We start from the raw sequence: 17,653 nt of genomic DNA, 5'->3' as shown, positions 1-17,653 counted from the left end.
GTGCGGTTTAGGTGGGGGAGGAGGCGATCTTCATTTTGTCTTAAAAGTGAACAAAAAGAAGGAGAGAGAAAAAGAGAAACCTTTTTTTTTTTTTTCTTTCTTTTCTTCATTATATTTATATATATATGAACAAATGTTTTATTTATTCTTATTTATACTTCTCAGTTAAATCTAAGTAAACAGAAAAAAAAGAAAAAAAAAAAAAAAAAGATTAAAGCGTCAAATATTGAACACAGCACAATTCAATTCCAACAATAATGAGTGGTATTTTAAAAAATAAAGATGAAAAGCCTCTAGTCAGTAATGACACTGAAAACTTGGCTGATTTTAGGAAAAAAGTATTGGAAAATACTAGGCTTAATGCCAAATTAACAAACGGTTCATACGATAACATTCTACAAAAAGAAGGTGTTGATTTAAAAACCTTTCATAGATCTACCATTCCAAAAGATACCGTATCGTTAAAAAAGGAAAAGGAGAGACAAAAACAATTACTTAGTGAAAAAAGTAAAGAAGATAAAGAAAAAGAAGAAGAAGATTTGAAGTGGAATAAAAAGAACTTGCAAGATAATGAGATTATTAAGCAACAATTCAAAGACGTACATGTTGATGAGCCAAAGACTCCGTACCAAGGTGCTATTGACCCTAATGGAGAATATTATAAAGTTGATGATGAGGATGAAGTAAATGGTTCATTTAGTCTAGGTGAACCAGTATTACCTCCACAAAGTAGTGAAGCTGGCAATACAAGAGAAGAAGAAGAAGAAATAATAAAAGTTAATGAAGATAGCGATGAAGAAGAGGATAAGGAGGCCAAGCATCGTCGATTTGAGGAGATGAGGAAAAAGCATTATAATCTTAAAGACGCTTTAAAGAATAAATCTTTAGGAGACGAAGATGAAGACGAAGAAGCGTAAGGGTAATATAAGAGTAATTGTCTGATATTATTGTTACTACTGTTATAATATATATATATATATATATATTATTATTTTTATTTTTATTTTTAATTTTGTTTTTGTTTTTGTTTTTGCCTCTATAATTACAGGGGTAATATTAATACTACGAGCGAAAATCTTCATTTTCAAAATTATTTTTGTCTGTCGAACGTTGCATTTTCTTTTTTGTTCACGTGGCTTTCAATTAAAAGGCAAAATTTGTACATCGTTCAAAGTGCCATAAAATTTCTTTGTTTTAAAGAATGAAAAAGTTTCTTTTTTTTTTTTTTTTTTTTTTTTTTTTATAATTTGGACATTATTTCTCAAAATATGGAAAAATTTTTATTTCCTTTTTTTTTTCTTTTTTTTTTTTTTTTTTTTTTTTGTAATTCTGCATCCATTGAATAATAAGAGTAAATTTAATCAGAAGTAAACTGATTGTTTAAAACAATTAACTTTAATTAAAGATAAAAGCTTGCCAAAAAAAAAAAAACACAAGTTAGTAAATAGGAAAAATCTATATTTGGATATACACACGTCAATAAAGAAGAGAGTTCAAACAAAGGTTTATAATTAAATTTACATAATGGGCGTAAAAAATAAAGCAGACTCAATAAATAATCTTAACAGTGATGTAACTGTCGTTACCTCCACTTCTAAGAAAATTATAAAAAAAGACAAGAAGAAGCTTGCATCCAAAAAAAGGAATAATAATAGCATGAAAAAAAATAGCAATAAAAAGGCATCATTGCACACCACGATTACTAATCGCCCCAAAAAAATCATCAAGCTGTTGACCAAAGAAACTAACTACTCTATCTGTATACCGATTGATATTATTGATTCCTGTAAGAATTTGGATCAAATAACTGATACATTGTATCAAGTAGCCAGATGTTGTACAATTTACAACATTGCAGAGATTATCATATTGAAAACAACCAACTCTGAAACAACAGATACCGAGAATAAAAATGTTTCTAAGGAAATGTTGATTGCATCGATCTTACAGTATTTCGTTACACCACCATATTTGATCAAATCTGTGTTTAAGAAAAAATATTTACCCTATTTTAAATATGCAGAAAAGTTACCCAGATTGAATGCGTTACCTTTTATGAGATATCTAAACATGGACAATGGTAGGTATAGGGAAGGATTAGCTGTAAGAATGAAACACCCGAATATTGGTAATTCTACCGCGGGTAAAAAAAAAAAGTATGATCAAACCAAATATATCCAAGTTGGTAAGAATGAACTATTGGAATTGAAAACACAATTAGTCCCTATCAATGTAAGGGTTACAGTTGATATGATTGAGAAAAAAGTTGTTTCACCGCAAGAGGCATATGGCGATTTTGTTGGATTAAAAAATACTTATGGGTATTACGTTAGAGTGGCATCTAGATTTAGTGATTTATTTTTGGATAAAAATTCACCAAGCTATACGCAGACTGTTTGGTGTAACAGCGGAGATTTTTATTTTGATGAGCATTCAAAGAAATACTTAAAGATACAAACAAAGATACCACAGTTCAATGGGGTTGTTGTGCAAGAAGAAGAAGAAGACAAAGAACAGCAGGATGGTATACCCTCTTCGCATCTTTTGGTAGTTTTTGGGAAATGGACTAGTTTGATGAAATCTTTTGAACGAGTTAAAAACGAATTTGAAGGTTGTGACGGTGTTTATCAGTTCTTTGATGGTGAGCTAGCGTTGCCCGTTATTACGCCGTTGGGCAATCTTAGAATAGAAGATGCTACAATGATAGCACTAACTATTTTGTCCGGTGGTAATCGGATTTGAAAAAAAGGAAAGGAGGGGGAAGTGTATGTTTAATTAATGATGTTTACCCTGCCACACCTTTTTTTTAGAATAAAAGAAAAGAAAATAAAAAAAAAAAAAGTTCTAGGCGGTTTGAGATCTTCTAATAATAGTGTACAATTAATGATTCTAATTATAGTATTTCAAAGGTAAGTTATAATACGTTAGAAACAAGGTAGAACATCCGGCTATTTTTGGGAAAGTTTTTGTTTAAATGCTGAGAAAAATAAACAAAATTTTTTTTTCTACTTTTTTTCTAACTTTTTTTTGTCTGTATTATTATTATTATTACTGTAGTTATTTGTTTTCTGCTATTGGTGGTAGCATAGTTTTTATTCATACAATAAATTATATCTATGTATATTTATATAAACAAAAATCTTACTTTTTTTTTTTTTTTTTTTCTTTTCTTTTCTTTCCTTTTTCTTCCTCCTATCTTTCTTTATTTATGTTTTCCATTAATCTTTTATACTTCATTGCCTCCCTTCTTTCATCTTATTATTATCAAGAGACAGGAACAAAAAGAAACTAACCAACCACAACAGAAGAGAGAGAGAAAAAAAAAATGCGTTTCTGTTCTACTTTATTGGCCGCTTCCACTTTAATTTCTTCAGCCTTGGCTATTGGTGACTTAGCATTTAATTTGGGTGTTAAAGATAATAATGGTAATTGTAAAACAACCGATGACTATGTCAGTGATATGCAGGTTTTGAAAAGTTATACCAGTTCTGTCAAAGTTTATGCTGCTTCTGACTGTAATACTTTGCAATATTTGGGTCCAGCTGCTGAGCAAGAAGGGTTTACTATCTTTTTAGGTATTTGGCCAACTGATGACACTCATTTTGAAGCTGAACAAACAGCTTTAACCACTTATCTACCATCTATTAGTAGTGGTACTATCGAAGCTTTTATGGTTGGTAGTGAAGCTTTGTACCGTCAAGATCTAACTGCTGATGAATTAGCTAGCAAAATTTCTACCATCAAGAGTTTGATTAGTACTATTAATGATAAGAATGGTGATTCTTATGGTAGCAAGATGGTTGGTACTGTTGATTCTTGGAACGTTCTAGTTGATGGTGCTAATGTTGATGCTATCAAGGCCAGTGATTTTGTTATGGCTAATGCTTTTTCATACTGGCAAGGTCAAACTATGAGTAATGCTTCCTATTCATTTTTTGATGACATTATGCAAGCTTTGCAAACTATTCAAGGTATTAAAGGCAGTACCGATATTTCATTTTGGGTTGGTGAAACTGGTTGGCCAACTGAAGGTACCAACTTTGAAAGTTCTTATCCAACTGTTGCCAATGCCAACCAATTCTGGCAAGAAGGTATCTGTGCTATAAGAGCTTGGGGTGTTAATGTCATTGTTTTTGAAGCCTTTGATGAATCTTGGAAACCTGATACTTCTGGTACTAGTGATGTTGAAAAACATTGGGGTGTTTGGGATTCTAATGATAGTTTGAAACTTTCAATTGGTTGTAGTTTCGACTAGGCAAATGAAGAAAAAGAAGGCGTCATTACCGTTTTAGAATAAAATGTGTAATTTTTTTGGCATTTTTTAATTTATTTATTCACCTGTCTGTTATGTTTTTCATTTAGTAAGGTAATATTTTATTTTTTTACTGTTATAACTGATCAAGAAAAGAAAAGAAAACATTTGTTCGATAGTTATATTTTTTTTTTTTTTTTTTTTTTAAAAAGTCAATTCAAGTAGGAAGCTAGAACACTAACTAGCTAAAGTTTTTAATACCCCCTTACCCACTAGTATTGTGATGCTTAATTTCAATTTATATATTATTTACGTTTAATAGTTTTTTATTATTATTATTATTATTATTATTATTATTATTATTATTATTATTATCAATATACAGTATATAATGGATAATATTGATTGGTATTGTTACGATGTGTTCGTTAAAAGTGACACTGTCTGGGTAATATGCGAGAAATAAAAAGAAAAAGAAAAAAAGAAAAAAGAAATTAAATGTTTTTTTATAAGCATTTTCTGTTCGGGCGAGCCAGGCAGGAAGTAAAAACACAAGGGCCATTTGCTGAGAAAACATCGTATGAAAGATCAACCATTTTAATTTTATTTCACCTGTTTCTGCTTTCCGGGCAGTTTGTTCTACGCAAAAATAGCTAAAAAAGATACTCAGTGTAATTTTTTCTTTTTTCTTTTTTCTTTTTTTATTGCCATGATGAAAAAGTTTTACTGGAAAAAAAAAAATTTTTTTTCTTTCTTTTTGAAAAATTTTTCTTTTCTTTTTTATCTCTACTTATTAAGCATTTTGACTAATTGCCATTAACACCAATAAATAGATCTTGTTCATTGTATTGCATCTTAACTTATTAAATACTACCACGTTCACTTCTTATTGTCTCTCTTTAAAATCTATTGAAATACCACTCTATATATACTCAAGATAATTAATTTTTTTAAAAAAAAAAAAAAAAAAAAAAAAAAAAAAAAGAAAAAGAAAACTATACCCCCAAGAAAGAGACAAAAAAAAATGACAAGTGTAGTTCTACGTTTTTTTCAACCAACTTACGATTATGATAGCTCTAGTGAAGAAGAATTATTATCTCAAGACGAAACAGAAGAAACCCACAACAAGTTTCTAGCTAAAAATGCTGCTACCGGTTATTCTAGTTCTAGTGATGAAGAAGAATTATTAGACGATGAGGAAGATGAGGGAAATAAAACTGAAGATAGTGATGATTCACTATTCAATAATAACAGCGATGATTCTGACTTAGATGACGATAGTGACAGCAAACCATATGGGCCAGACTGGTTTAAGAAACCACAATTCAGAAAAGGCGGTAATGGTAGCAGCCCTGCTAACAAGTTTTTGAAAGGTGCTGATTATTCTTCAGATGAGGACAATTCTTCAGATGACGATTATAATTCTGGTTTTGATGGCAAGAAGACTGCTGTTAAGAGTGCCAAAGATAAGTTATTTGACGAATTTGAAACTGTTCATAAGAAAATAGATGTTGCTGAGTTGACCAATGACTGGGTTTCCGTTTTGAATGAATTTGATCAAAGCAGTAAATTATTCACCAGATCCCAACAACAAAATTTTGGTGGTGTACCTTCTGTTTATATTAAAATTATAAGTCAGGTGGAAGAAGCTGTTAATGCTGCCACTGCCAACAACGAGGAACTATTCAAGAAAAATAAGGTTGTTTCAAGGGCTTTCAACACTACAAAACAGAGAGTCAAGAAACTTATTAGAGAATATTCGGTCCAATTGGACAAGTACAGAAGTAACCCAGAGTTATTTGATAAAATAGATGTTATTGTTGATGAAAATTCTGCTGCTAATATTCCTGTTGCTGTTCCAAGTTTAAGTGGCGAAAGCCCTGCAACTATCGAGTTTTTCACTGTATTGAATGCTATTTTAGAATCCAGGGGTAAGAAAAATTCTGACTTGAACCAGCAAATTGCTACTTTGGAAACTTTATTGGCGGAAAAAGCATCTACTCCATACGAAAAAATTGTTGCTTATGCTAATTTGATCCCAATGAGATTTGAAAGTACGAATAACATGTCTTATCAACCATTAAATCAATGGGATATTACCTTTAATGATATTTGTGACTTTTTACAAGTTTTGGAAGATAATATCGATCATTACCATTTCAGCGAAACTGCTCCAAAAAACGATTTTATTGAAATAGAACCAACCCCCAATGATGAAAGTGGTGTTAAAGAGATTTTGGGATCCATTTTTGCATTTGTTGAAAGGTTGGACAGTGAATTTAACAGTTCTCTATTAAACATTGATCATCGTTCCAGCGAATATCTGAAAAGATTAAGGGATGAGCAAAAAGTTTATAATCTGTTACTAAGAACACAATTGTATTTGGAAAAGACATTGCCAGAAACTGTAGCCGATAAAGTTTTAACTCGTCTTTTGATTATCAGATTGGACCATATTTACTACAAGCCATGTAATTTGGTGTATCTAATGGAAAAAAAAGCTTGGGGCTCAGGAACTGTCAAAGCTTTTTACAAATCTTCTAAATTCGTTACTTTTGAAGATGGCCAAGAGACTCCACAACAATACTCTTTCCGTCTGTTAAACACCTTGACCAATATTTTCCATAATAAAGAAAAGAACGATCAGGTCGTATTGCGGAAACGTGCTACATTGTACCACGTCTATTTCTATGCATTGAACGGTGAATATGATGAGGCTTGCAGGATGTTAGAAAACTCATATTTGAAACAGAGTATCAATAATGCACCAGGTGGGTTACAAATCTTGTATAACAGAGTTATTGTTCAATTGGGATTTAGTGCTTTCAAACTGTGTTTGATTGAGGACACTCAACAAATTTTGTATTCTGTTGTAGTCAATTCATATGTAAAAGAAGCTATGGGTCAAAAGCCATTGCCTAAGAACGTCAATAGTTTGGACATTGTTGCTGCTGCTGATTTAACAACTACTGCCACCACAAATGCCAATAGTAGAGACGATTCAACTACCAGATACTGCGAATTGTACTTGCCATACCATAAACATATAAATTTGGAACTAATCGATGCGGTTTTCATGTCATGTTCCTTGTTAAATGAGGTGCCAAGAATCGCTGCATTCAATGCTCGTTGCAACAATGTAATCAAAGCATCTCATTCTCAAAAATCTATCAGAAAAATCTTGGATAACAACGAAAGAAGTAGTTACCAGGGACCACCAGAAACATTGAGGGATTATATTTTGTATGCTGCTAAATCCATGCAAAGGGGAGATTGGAAAGATTGTTTGACTTATTTGTTGAAAACTCCAATCACGAGAGATTTGATCAGTAGTAGTCCACATAAAGATGAAATTTTAAAGAAGTTAACGGCAAGAATCCAGGAACAATCTTTGATCACGTATTTCTTCAACTATAAAAGGTTTTACAGCAAATTGTCTGTTGAAGAATTGTGCAAAATTTTCAACTTGGAACATGGTCAAGTGGTTGATATTTTACAAGATGTTATTAATAAACACGAGTTGGAAGACACTTGTAGATTTGATGACGAATCTAGGAAATATATTGTATTGGAAAAGGGTCAAGAATTACCTAAATTGGAAGAAATTGCAGTAAAATTACATAAGGAAAAAAAGGCAAGAAGTTATGCCCATAGAATGAATAACGGTAATCCAAATTGAAAAAGACGTATAAAGGAAAAGAACAATTTTTTTTTTTTTTTTTTTTTTTTTTTTGTTTTTGTTTTTGTTTTGTTTTTCACTAGTCCGTTATCACGTGGATATAGCTACAAAGTAACCGTTAATGGTATTTTTGTTTTATGCAAATGCTTTCCCACCTAATTTTTCTTTTACCTGTTTTATATTATATTATATTATTATTATTATATAACGTAAATGTATATTTAGAATTTATCAATTAATATCAAATTAAATTTAGAGTTGTTCTCTGTTAAATATTTCAACAAAATTTTTGAAATATCATTAAAAAGCGATGAGGTACAGTAAGAGAGGGGGCCCATATTTGATCATATTTACATAAACTTTAGATGCTGTATCAAAATTTATAACCAAACTAAATACGCCCCTTTAGTACCAATTCTTTATGTATTACCAATTACTGGGCGGAATAAAAAAAAAAAAAAAAAAAAAAAAACTTTTTTATAAAAAAAAAATTTTGATTCAAGTCCGCTCTCCCCCAACATCCGAAAATAACCTGCAAAAGCTCCCGAGCCAAATTTTCCTGATAATACACAACCTACACAAATAGGACTCTTTCGAAGGTATATCATAGTTGTAATCGTGGTTGTAAAATAAAGAAAAAAAAAAAAGAAAATTGGGGGAATAGAAACATAGATATGTACGAAATTACCTACCGAACACAATAGTACCAGTACTATTACTTCTTTTATTACTACCAATACTTTTACCGTTATTATTATTTTGTATTTTTTTAAGGATATTTTTTCTTTTCAACGGACAATATTTGTATTTGGGATATACCCTATGGTGATGTAGCTTTTCTAATTGACTGAAATGAGTGAACTGTTCTTTGACCTTGGAATCCTCAGTATTCCAAAGCAAAGTTATCACTTGTGTTAATATCGAATTATTAGAAAATTTGGGGTCTATTGGAACAGAAACATTCTTATCAGCGTCAAATTCATATAGCTGACTATCAATCAAAGACGATATTAACTGAGACTCTTTGTCATTCGAATAAACAGTACCACTACCAACTTCCCTTCTTTTTAGTACCATATAATATATTTTATTCAAATAGTATAATTCTTCCTCCTCTTCATCTAAGTCATCTTGTGCCGGTGGAATATACAGCTTTAGTAGCGTAACCAACTGAGTAACTACCGAAACCACTTTTAACAAACACAAAGCTTTAATAACACTCGTTCTGTACAACATGAAACTGTTTAGTGGTCTTTTCATCTTTTTTTCAATAAGTTCATAATATTTAGTCTTTCTTTTCCTATCATCACTTTCCCTTAACAAGGTCATATTTGATAAGTTTAGCAGATCAATCTCTAACTCTGAGTCTATATTGTACTCATTATACCCGCTAGAAGTTCTAACTTCAATATTATAGTATTTAGAGGAATTCCTCTTCGTATCACTTATTATCAATCTTGGAAACTGCTTTAATTGATTTTCTTTTCTGGGATACTTTTGATTCAACCACAACCAGTCGTCTGGATGTTCCCCATTTTTGAGTTTTGCCGTATTTTGTTGTCCAAATTCCTTGGCCAATATTTTTAACTTAAGTTCTAAGTGCGACTGGTTTAGAAGATTCAAAATAGATTTGATATTTTCAGTAACTTGCTCCCTAAAAGTAATATTACCACCATTGGCATTATTATTGTTATCATTAATGCTATTGCTATTATGCAATTTCATCGTTTGCAAAATATCCAAAATTTGAATCATTCTATCGCCACTCATTTTACTTATATTTAGCCATTCAACTTGATTGGCCATTTCAACTTTGACACTGCTGTTGGTGTTCACCTCAGTGTTCGTGCTTGTGTTGGGGGTGCGTGTAGATACTGCAGCAATAGGTGTGGTTGAGGGGGTGTTTGGGGTAGTAGGTGTGGTAATGCCAACAGAAATGTTTGGATTATAACATTTAGAACTCACACCAGAAAGGTAGCTGTTGTCAACAACTACGTTTTTAGTGGAAACAACAGGATTGGCAACTCCGTTGTTGTTAAAAGGCAAATCGCCTGGAAAAACATTATCTAGATCACTCATAGTCTTGGATCTCTTGCTATTATCTATATTTTGTAGATATAATGCTTCGGTATAATGCAGATTATTATTACTATTATTGTTTGCAGCTTTATTAATGTTATTTTTGTAATTGTAGTTGTAGTTATAAGAATTCATGGCAGTGTCAGTATTATTAATATTGTGATCACGTTGATGATAGTAACAATCTTGATCTTCCACACTATTATCAGAGAAAGCGGTTGTAGTAGTGGTATTAGCAGCAGTAGAAACTATATTATTATTAGAGTAATAATAGTAGTAATCCGGATGATTAAAAGCTGTATTTACGTCAGCCTCGTTTGTAGTAAAACCGCTGTTTTTAAAAAAAGGGTAATCATTCGGATCACCATCTTCTTCCTTTTTTTCTAGTTTAACATAGGGAGTATCATTACCATAAACATCGCAGTACTGTTCTTGAGGGAAAAAGACAGTGGAAGCAGTCATCGTAGCAGCTACAGGATGCATATTAAAGTTACCTTTATTGGCGCTACTGTTACTATCGCCATAGCAATTATAAAAATGATCTTGTTGATGATAATTCATTTTTTTTCTCGTAGTTTCTTGTTTATTTATATGCGGAGATTAAAAAAAAAAGTAGCGGGGAAGTAGAGGGAAAAAAAAAAAAGAAAATTAAAAAAAAAAAGAGAAAAAATTTTGTCTTATTTTATTATTAGTAATATTATTTTTTACCCTTTTACTTTGATTAAAGTTTGAGTTTCATTAGCTGAATACCCAAAATAGAAGAGATAAACTGAAAGGTGAAATAAATATGTCAAAATGAAGCCAATTGAAGAAAGTGTCTAAATAAATAAATAAATAGATAAATAAGTAAATAAGTAAATAAGTAAATAAACAAATAAATAAAAATAAAATAACATTAAAAAAGAAAAAAATTTCTTTTTTTTTTTTGTTATTATTTATAATGCAACGAGATCGTCCTTATATTGGAAATGAGAAAATAAAAAAAATAAAATAAAAAAATAAGCAATCAAAACCCACTCATTAATTATTTCCCAAAGTTTACCTTTTGGGTGGGTCTGGCCGTGGATATTAATTTAATTGACGAATTTGAGTGGGTGGGTAAGTAAGTAAATTGCTGCATATGCAAGTTAATATTATGCATTTATTGTTTCACATATCTGGAATTCTATTCACGGACGGAACACGGTAGTCTAATTAATTCTGTTTTGTTGATAATTACTTTTATGGTATGATTTATCTATTAATTTATAATACAGAAGGAACATATGTAATAATATTTTTATTGTTTCATACTATTAAATCCCTTTTTTTTTTTATAGATATATATTTAGATTATTAACAAGAAGAAGAAAAAAAAAAAATACGTTCTATTGTACTTTTGTCGTTTATTTATCTATTTTGTCGTATATATAAATAATGAAATAAGCATGTGATATATAGATATCACTGGAGTAATATTACTTAGTAGAATATCTTTTTTCTTTTTTCTTTTTTAATAATAATAATAATAGGGCAAAGTCCAGATTCAATCTAATCTAGACTACATTAGCTCTAAATTAAATTCAGATTCTTTTAGATTATGCTAAATAATTATTTTTTTTCTTTTTCTTTTTCTTTTTCCAATGAACAGTTCAAAATAATTTGATTATATATATACACATATTTATCAAAATGTTATATATATAATACAGCTCACCTGATCTGTATTAGAATAATACCTATTGTTAAACATAAATAATTAAGGGGTTAAGGAGTTTCACACAAAGGTGTTTACGGAGTATGGTGGCGAATACAAAACGCAGATAATTTAGCAATACAAAATTTGAGCATTTTATCTATTTATTCCACCCTTTGTTTAATTATCCCACTTCTCCAATATTTTAATATCTTTGCAGCATGAAAAAAAAAAATAAAATAAAATTAAATTAAATTAAATTAAATTAAATTAAATTACCAGTAAACAATCCTATTCGCCTTATGATTATAAAGATATTAGTTTTAATTATTATAATACAACACAGTTATTATAAACAAAATAAAATAAAATATATACATAAAATATTCCTCTCCTCCCCCGTACATTTACAAAATATTCCACGCAAAGTCATCGATGTACTATATTATTTTTATTTCCAATAAAAAAAAAAACTAGACCTTTTTCTCCAACCAGCTGATAGTCCCTTTATTAAGACTTATCCACTACTAACGTTCTCTCTCACTGTATTCATATTGTTCTAAAATCAACCCCTCTTCGGCTCTTCAAAATTATCAGCAGTTATACCAGATCTATCGCACATATCTCTAAATATTCCTTTATTTCCATTATTGTTGCCGCCAGAATGATATAGGTTATATGGCGTATCAAACTCTTTAATTTCACCTCTATCCAAAACTAAAATACGATCGTAATTTAAAATCGTTTTTAATCTGTGGGCAATACACAAAATAGTGCAGTGCGAAAACTCTCCTATAATTTTGCTTTGAATTTTGGAATCCGTTTCATAATCAACACTACTAGTGGCCTCATCTAAAATCAAAATCTTGGAATTTCGTACCAATGCTCTACTCAAAGCCAATAACTGTCTCTCACCAAGCGAAAAATTGACACCATCTTCTTGTACCATCTGATCCAAATGAAACTTATGTAATTTGTCTCCATTAGTAACAGCTCCAAGGTCACTTATCGCACCCCCTCTAACTAAAGCATCCCACAACTCCTCATCGCTACGTTCCCCAAATGGATCCAAATTCTTCCTTATAGTGCCTTTAAACAAAACAGGATCTTGTGGAATAATACATAGCTTAGATCTCAAATCATATAATCCAATTTTACTAATATCAACACCGTCTATAAAAATATGACCACTGCTTAATTCCACCAATCTATACAACGCACTCATAATGGTACTTTTACCCGCTCCTGTTCTTCCACAAATTCCTATCTTTTCACCAGATTTAATCTCCATACTCACATTTTTCAAAACTAAAGGTAATCCGGGTCTGTAACTCATATTAACGTTGTCAAATTTGATACTTGCATGAACAGGCCAGTTTTTATCCATAGTTATTTCACTTCTATAAGCAGCTTCCTGTGGTAATGTATTTGCATAACTAACTAGTCGTTCAACACTATTCATATCATTTTCTGTCTGCGTCATGGCCCGCAACAAGGTGTTCAAAATGCCTGGCAACTGTAAAACATAAGTTAACATAACACCTGTGCTGCTTGCACCAACGTGGAATTGTCTGGTTACACATAACAATGTAATAATCAACGCAAACGCCACAGCAACTATATCCATGGAAAGGGCAACCCATCTTTGTACAGCAACTGACAAAAAAGTGGCTTCGTTCTGTTTATTAATAAAAAAATCGTTCTTCTCCAAAAACATGTCTTTCAAATTATAACATTTGATCGTTAACATCCCACTCAAAACTTCATTAAAATTATTGTAAACAAATGATCTTTGCACCGCCTCCAATCTTTTAACCTCTCTACCACTACTTTGGTAATGATCCGCCAATAAAACATAAGCTCCTAGCAAAAAGGGTACTGCAATCGCAAACCAAGGAAGATAAATAATACACATGATAATAACACCACCTAAATTCGCTGTTTGGTAGATAAATAATCTAAGTTGCTCCACAATCTCGTTGTCCAATGTATCCGTGTCCTTGGTAAAACGATTTAAAACTCTACCAATTGGTGTCGTATCCATGAAACTCATTGGTGTGTGTAACAACTTTCTAACCGCTTTCAAGTTCAAATTCTTACTGGCATTAACGCCAACGGTACACAACAACGTAAACTGACATACCATAAATAGCAACGTAACAAATACCCAAAAACAATACATCCCCATATAAAACCCTTCTCCTCTATTTGTAAATTTCATTTCAGTCCAAAAAGATAACCAAACAGAGGTGAATAGATTCGTAAATGCAGTAAATATAACCAGTAAGCCATATATAAAAATAAAAAGCAGATACAACCTCTTGCCAGCACCGGCCTGGACATACTCCTTGTATATATTGAAGCCAATGCTGTTAACCGCACGCTCTTCTTTATTTGTGATTTGTCCTCTTTTTTCAGCATCTGGTTTATCTTCTTCCTTGATAAGAATCTCATTCTTATCACTATTGGCCCCAGTTGCCACAGTGCTTCTTGTTATTCGTTTTTTTAGTTCCAATTGATCATGATCGTAATGAAGCTCTGTGACCTCATCCTCACTAATACCGTCAGGGTTTTCTGCAACATCTTCACCACAATCAACCGCCTCATCCTCCATTTCCTTCATCTTTTCCTTTTCAGCCAGATTTTGTGAAAATTCCAATAAATTAGCAAACCCTGTGCTCCGTTTACAAAGTTCAGCTACCGTACCAATGTCAAAGTTACCATCAGTCCCCAAAAATATAACCCTATCAGCTTTTTCAATCAGACTCAATTGATGAGTGGCCAAGATCCTGGTTTTGCCCTTTAAATACTTTAGCATGCACGCATCCATGATGTGCTTACCAACTCTCGCATCAACCGCACTCAAAACATCATCAAATAAGTAAATGTCTTTATCTTTATACACACTTCTTGCCAAATTAATACGAGCTTTTTGGCCACCTGATAAGGTAATACCACGTTCTCCTATTTCAGTCAAGTCAGCGGCCGGTAAAATCTCCAAATCACTCAGTAACGAACAAGCATCCATTATTTTGGAGTACTTTTGAGGATCAAATTTAGAACCAAATAAAATGTTGTTACGGACAGTGGTGTTTTGAACCCAAGGATAACCACATAGTAGTAAAGAGCCAGCTTGTTTGAATTTTCCCATAGGATTTGATTGCTTCATAAATTTTGCTAATGCAAGTAATAAAGATGTTTTACCTGTACCAATACTACCTGTAACAATAACCATTTCACCCTTTTTAATTGTAAAATTTAAATCCTCGAACCCTTTAAAACTAGTAGTTTGTAAATCTTGAAGTTTTTCATCCTTAGTTATTGATAGTTTGGTATCAGCTTTCGCCACAGTACCGGACTCCATGGATTCATAATCATCCCATTCAAAAGAGCAATGTTCCAATTCCAAAGCATTGCTCTCCGAATCGCAGGGACCAAAGTATCCAGCATTGTTATGATTGTCGTCCTCATCTTCTTCTTCAGTTAATAAGAAGTCTTGAATCCTACCCAAAGCAATAAATCCATCAATCCCAGTAGCTAAAGATATTGGCAAAAAAAACATTTGAATACTTAAAACTTGAAATAGAGATAAAGAAGAAAAGATATCCCCAGCACCTTTGCTATGTCCCTTCAACTTATAAAGAGCTAAAAATACAATCAATGAACACAAACTTGGTACAATCAAAGCCATTGCCGTAAAAAAATTTCTTGTGTATTGCATTCTAACAACTCTCCCAACTTCCAATTTACGTTTTCCCTCCACATTACTCTGATAAGCATCCTCCCAGGCATAGTACTTGATCATTTTCATATTACTCAAAATTTCTCTCATAAAAGTCACTCTTTGATCAGTGAAAATATTCGCCTGGATTCTGAATTTAATCATTCTTTTGAAAGCCAATAAAGTTACAGTAACAGCAACAAAAAACAAAGCAATACCAACCAAAGATATTGGGCCCACATTGATAATTAACAAAACCAACACAATAATAATAGGGGCTGGGAAGGCCCATAACATAGGTTGAAAGGCGAATGCCAACTCCAATCTACTCAAATCAGTACTCATCATAGAAGTAATTTTACCCGTGCTATATTTATACTGAGAATATCCAGACAATTTAAAACTTTTCTTCAACAAAGCTTTGGTCAACACACTTCTAATTTGTCCACCAGCCATCATAGAATTATGCAAAAAATGATTGAAGAAAATACCATTCAACAACATAATAATAGAAGCTCCAATTGCATAGCCAACACCTTTATTGACATGTAAATGAGGCAGGAGCTGCTTAGCTTCCACAAAATTAATTAACCTTTTAGTTAGCATTGGATTAAACGCAGAGGAACAGTTACCTAAAATACAGAAAAGTACAGAAAACCCAAGCATATATTTGAAACTTAACAAAACACATTTAACTAATAGGTATCTTGGAATTTTGTTGGATTCTCCTTTGTAGCTGTTGTATTTAGAACTATTTGCCAACCAGATACTTTCAAAATCAGAATACAACTTTTCAATGGATAATCTTTCATCTAACTTAAATAAATCCATAGGTTGTAAAGTTCTTTTATAACCAATCTTAATTAAAGGCATCACCCACAAAAAAAATATTCTGCTAATAGGATTAGAATGATAAAGGGGATAAGTTTTTCTTTTTTCATTGTTCTCAGGTATATCAGGTATTTTCCTGGTGTGTAAATAACGAAATAGTCTTTTTTGTGGATATATATTAGAATCTAGTACTTTTTCTAACTCATCTTTATCTATATAGTAATCTGGTTTATTGCTATCGCTGCCGTATGATTCCTCATTGTCTTTTTTTGAATTTGTTTCTCCAGAGGTTCGTTGCATACCGTGTTTGAGAGATGACGAATTGGAAACCTGTATAGAGGATGATACTGTTGAAGAAGTAGAAGGTGATGACTTTTTCATTTTTTTTTTTTTTGTTGTCGTCTTAAAGTTTCTAGTTTTTATAACAGGATTTATATATCTAGATGTGTGTGTGTGTGCGTATCTAGAAACCCGTTTAATATGTAGTAGTTTTAACTTTTTGTTCCTTACTTTTTTTTTTTTACTTACACCCAAATAACTCTAGTAGTTATAATAATGATGATAATAACAAAAGTAGAAGTAAAAAAAATGTCGAACTTATATTGCGTTTAACATATATATATATATATATGTTTTGTTTTGTTTTTCTTAATAGAACAAAGTTAAAATAGTTAGTATTACTTAAAGGAATAATGCTTAGTAATTAGTACCGGATATAAAGATGAGTAATAGAGTTCTTATCGGAAATAAGATTGTATAGCAGATCTTTTTTATTTCCTCGATTTTTACAATAGAAAGAGGCGAAGAAATATATATATATATAAATTTCTTGTATTTGATATTAAAACCTGACAAATTACAAGACATTTTAGTTGCTTTTGCCCTGTGAGAGTGAACTTATCTTTTAGTTGCCATGGCTAATATAATTATTGATTGTCTCAATCTCTAATTTATTTTTAATTATTGTTTCCTATCTACCAACAACGCCACCGTGTTGATACATAGTTTTCTGTGTTATGTTTTTTTTCTCGGCAATTTCAAAAATTGTGTCAAAACAAAATACGAGCAACCTCAAAGATGTTTACGTGTCGATATTTTGGTTATTTGCATGGATATAATAAAAAAAAAAAAAAAAAAAAAAAAAAGAAAAAAATTGCTTCTATATATAATTATTTACTTTTTACAATTGCTAAAACCAATAATGCTGCAGACAACTTTTTTAGAAGACAAAATAAAGAAAATCCGTATCTTTAATAGTTAAAAATAACACCTCCATTGCCATGCATCCCTGGATTTAAATATCTATATTATATTTACTTGCAATTTCACTTTAGTTTATCAGAGACATTTTTTACCCTCCAAAAGTTGTAGAAAAATATTTGAAAAAAAAAAAAAAAAAAAAAAAAAGACTTTGTG

The 17,653-nt window shown here is 31.3% G+C and overlaps 6 protein-coding genes across 6 annotated transcripts; 4 read left to right on the top strand and 2 right to left on the bottom strand.

Moving 5' to 3' along the window:
* Positions 1-257: 257 nt before the first annotated feature.
* On the top strand, positions 258-917 carry GLC8 (PP1-complex regulatory subunit GLC8; the record flags this gene model as incomplete). The annotated part of the gene is made up of 1 exon (XM_046079475.1): positions 258-917. The coding sequence occupies one exon, from the start codon at positions 258-260 to the stop codon at positions 915-917; it is 660 nt and encodes a 219-aa protein (XP_045932942.1).
* Positions 918-1,524: 607 nt separating this feature from the next.
* Positions 1,525-2,742, top strand: SCDLUD_004429 (RNA methyltransferase; the record flags this gene model as incomplete). The annotated part of the gene is made up of 1 exon (XM_046079474.1): positions 1,525-2,742. The coding sequence occupies one exon, from the start codon at positions 1,525-1,527 to the stop codon at positions 2,740-2,742; it is 1,218 nt and encodes a 405-aa protein (XP_045932941.1).
* A 583-nt stretch (positions 2,743-3,325) lies between these two features.
* On the top strand, positions 3,326-4,255 carry BGL2 (glucan 1,3-beta-glucosidase; the record flags this gene model as incomplete). Its single annotated transcript, XM_046079473.1, has 1 exon — positions 3,326-4,255. The coding sequence occupies one exon, from the start codon at positions 3,326-3,328 to the stop codon at positions 4,253-4,255; it is 930 nt and encodes a 309-aa protein (XP_045932940.1).
* Positions 4,256-5,276: 1,021 nt separating this feature from the next.
* NIP1 (translation initiation factor eIF3 core subunit c) lies at positions 5,277-7,931 on the top strand (the record flags this gene model as incomplete). Its single annotated transcript, XM_046079472.1, has 1 exon — positions 5,277-7,931. The coding sequence occupies one exon, from the start codon at positions 5,277-5,279 to the stop codon at positions 7,929-7,931; it is 2,655 nt and encodes an 884-aa protein (XP_045932939.1).
* A 684-nt stretch (positions 7,932-8,615) lies between these two features.
* SCDLUD_004426 (uncharacterized protein) lies at positions 8,616-10,571 on the bottom strand (the record flags this gene model as incomplete). Its single annotated transcript, XM_046079471.1, has 1 exon — positions 8,616-10,571. The coding sequence occupies one exon, from the start codon at positions 10,569-10,571 to the stop codon at positions 8,616-8,618; it is 1,956 nt and encodes a 651-aa protein (XP_045932938.1).
* Positions 10,572-12,250: 1,679 nt separating this feature from the next.
* Positions 12,251-16,618, bottom strand: YOR1 (ATP-binding cassette transporter YOR1; the record flags this gene model as incomplete). Its single annotated transcript, XM_046079470.1, has 1 exon — positions 12,251-16,618. One exon carries the CDS (start codon positions 16,616-16,618, stop codon positions 12,251-12,253), a length of 4,368 nt encoding a protein of 1,455 aa, XP_045932937.1.
* Between the last annotated feature and the right edge of the window lie 1,035 nt (positions 16,619-17,653).

The sequence above is a fragment of the Saccharomycodes ludwigii genome, chromosome VI, assembly GCF_020623625.1.
Source record: "Saccharomycodes ludwigii strain NBRC 1722 chromosome VI, whole genome shotgun sequence".
NCBI classification, from domain to species: Eukaryota; Fungi; Ascomycota; class Saccharomycetes; order Saccharomycodales; family Saccharomycodaceae; genus Saccharomycodes; species Saccharomycodes ludwigii.
Note: the sequence above shows the minus strand (reverse complement) of the source record. Positions and strands in the feature narration are given on the sequence as shown.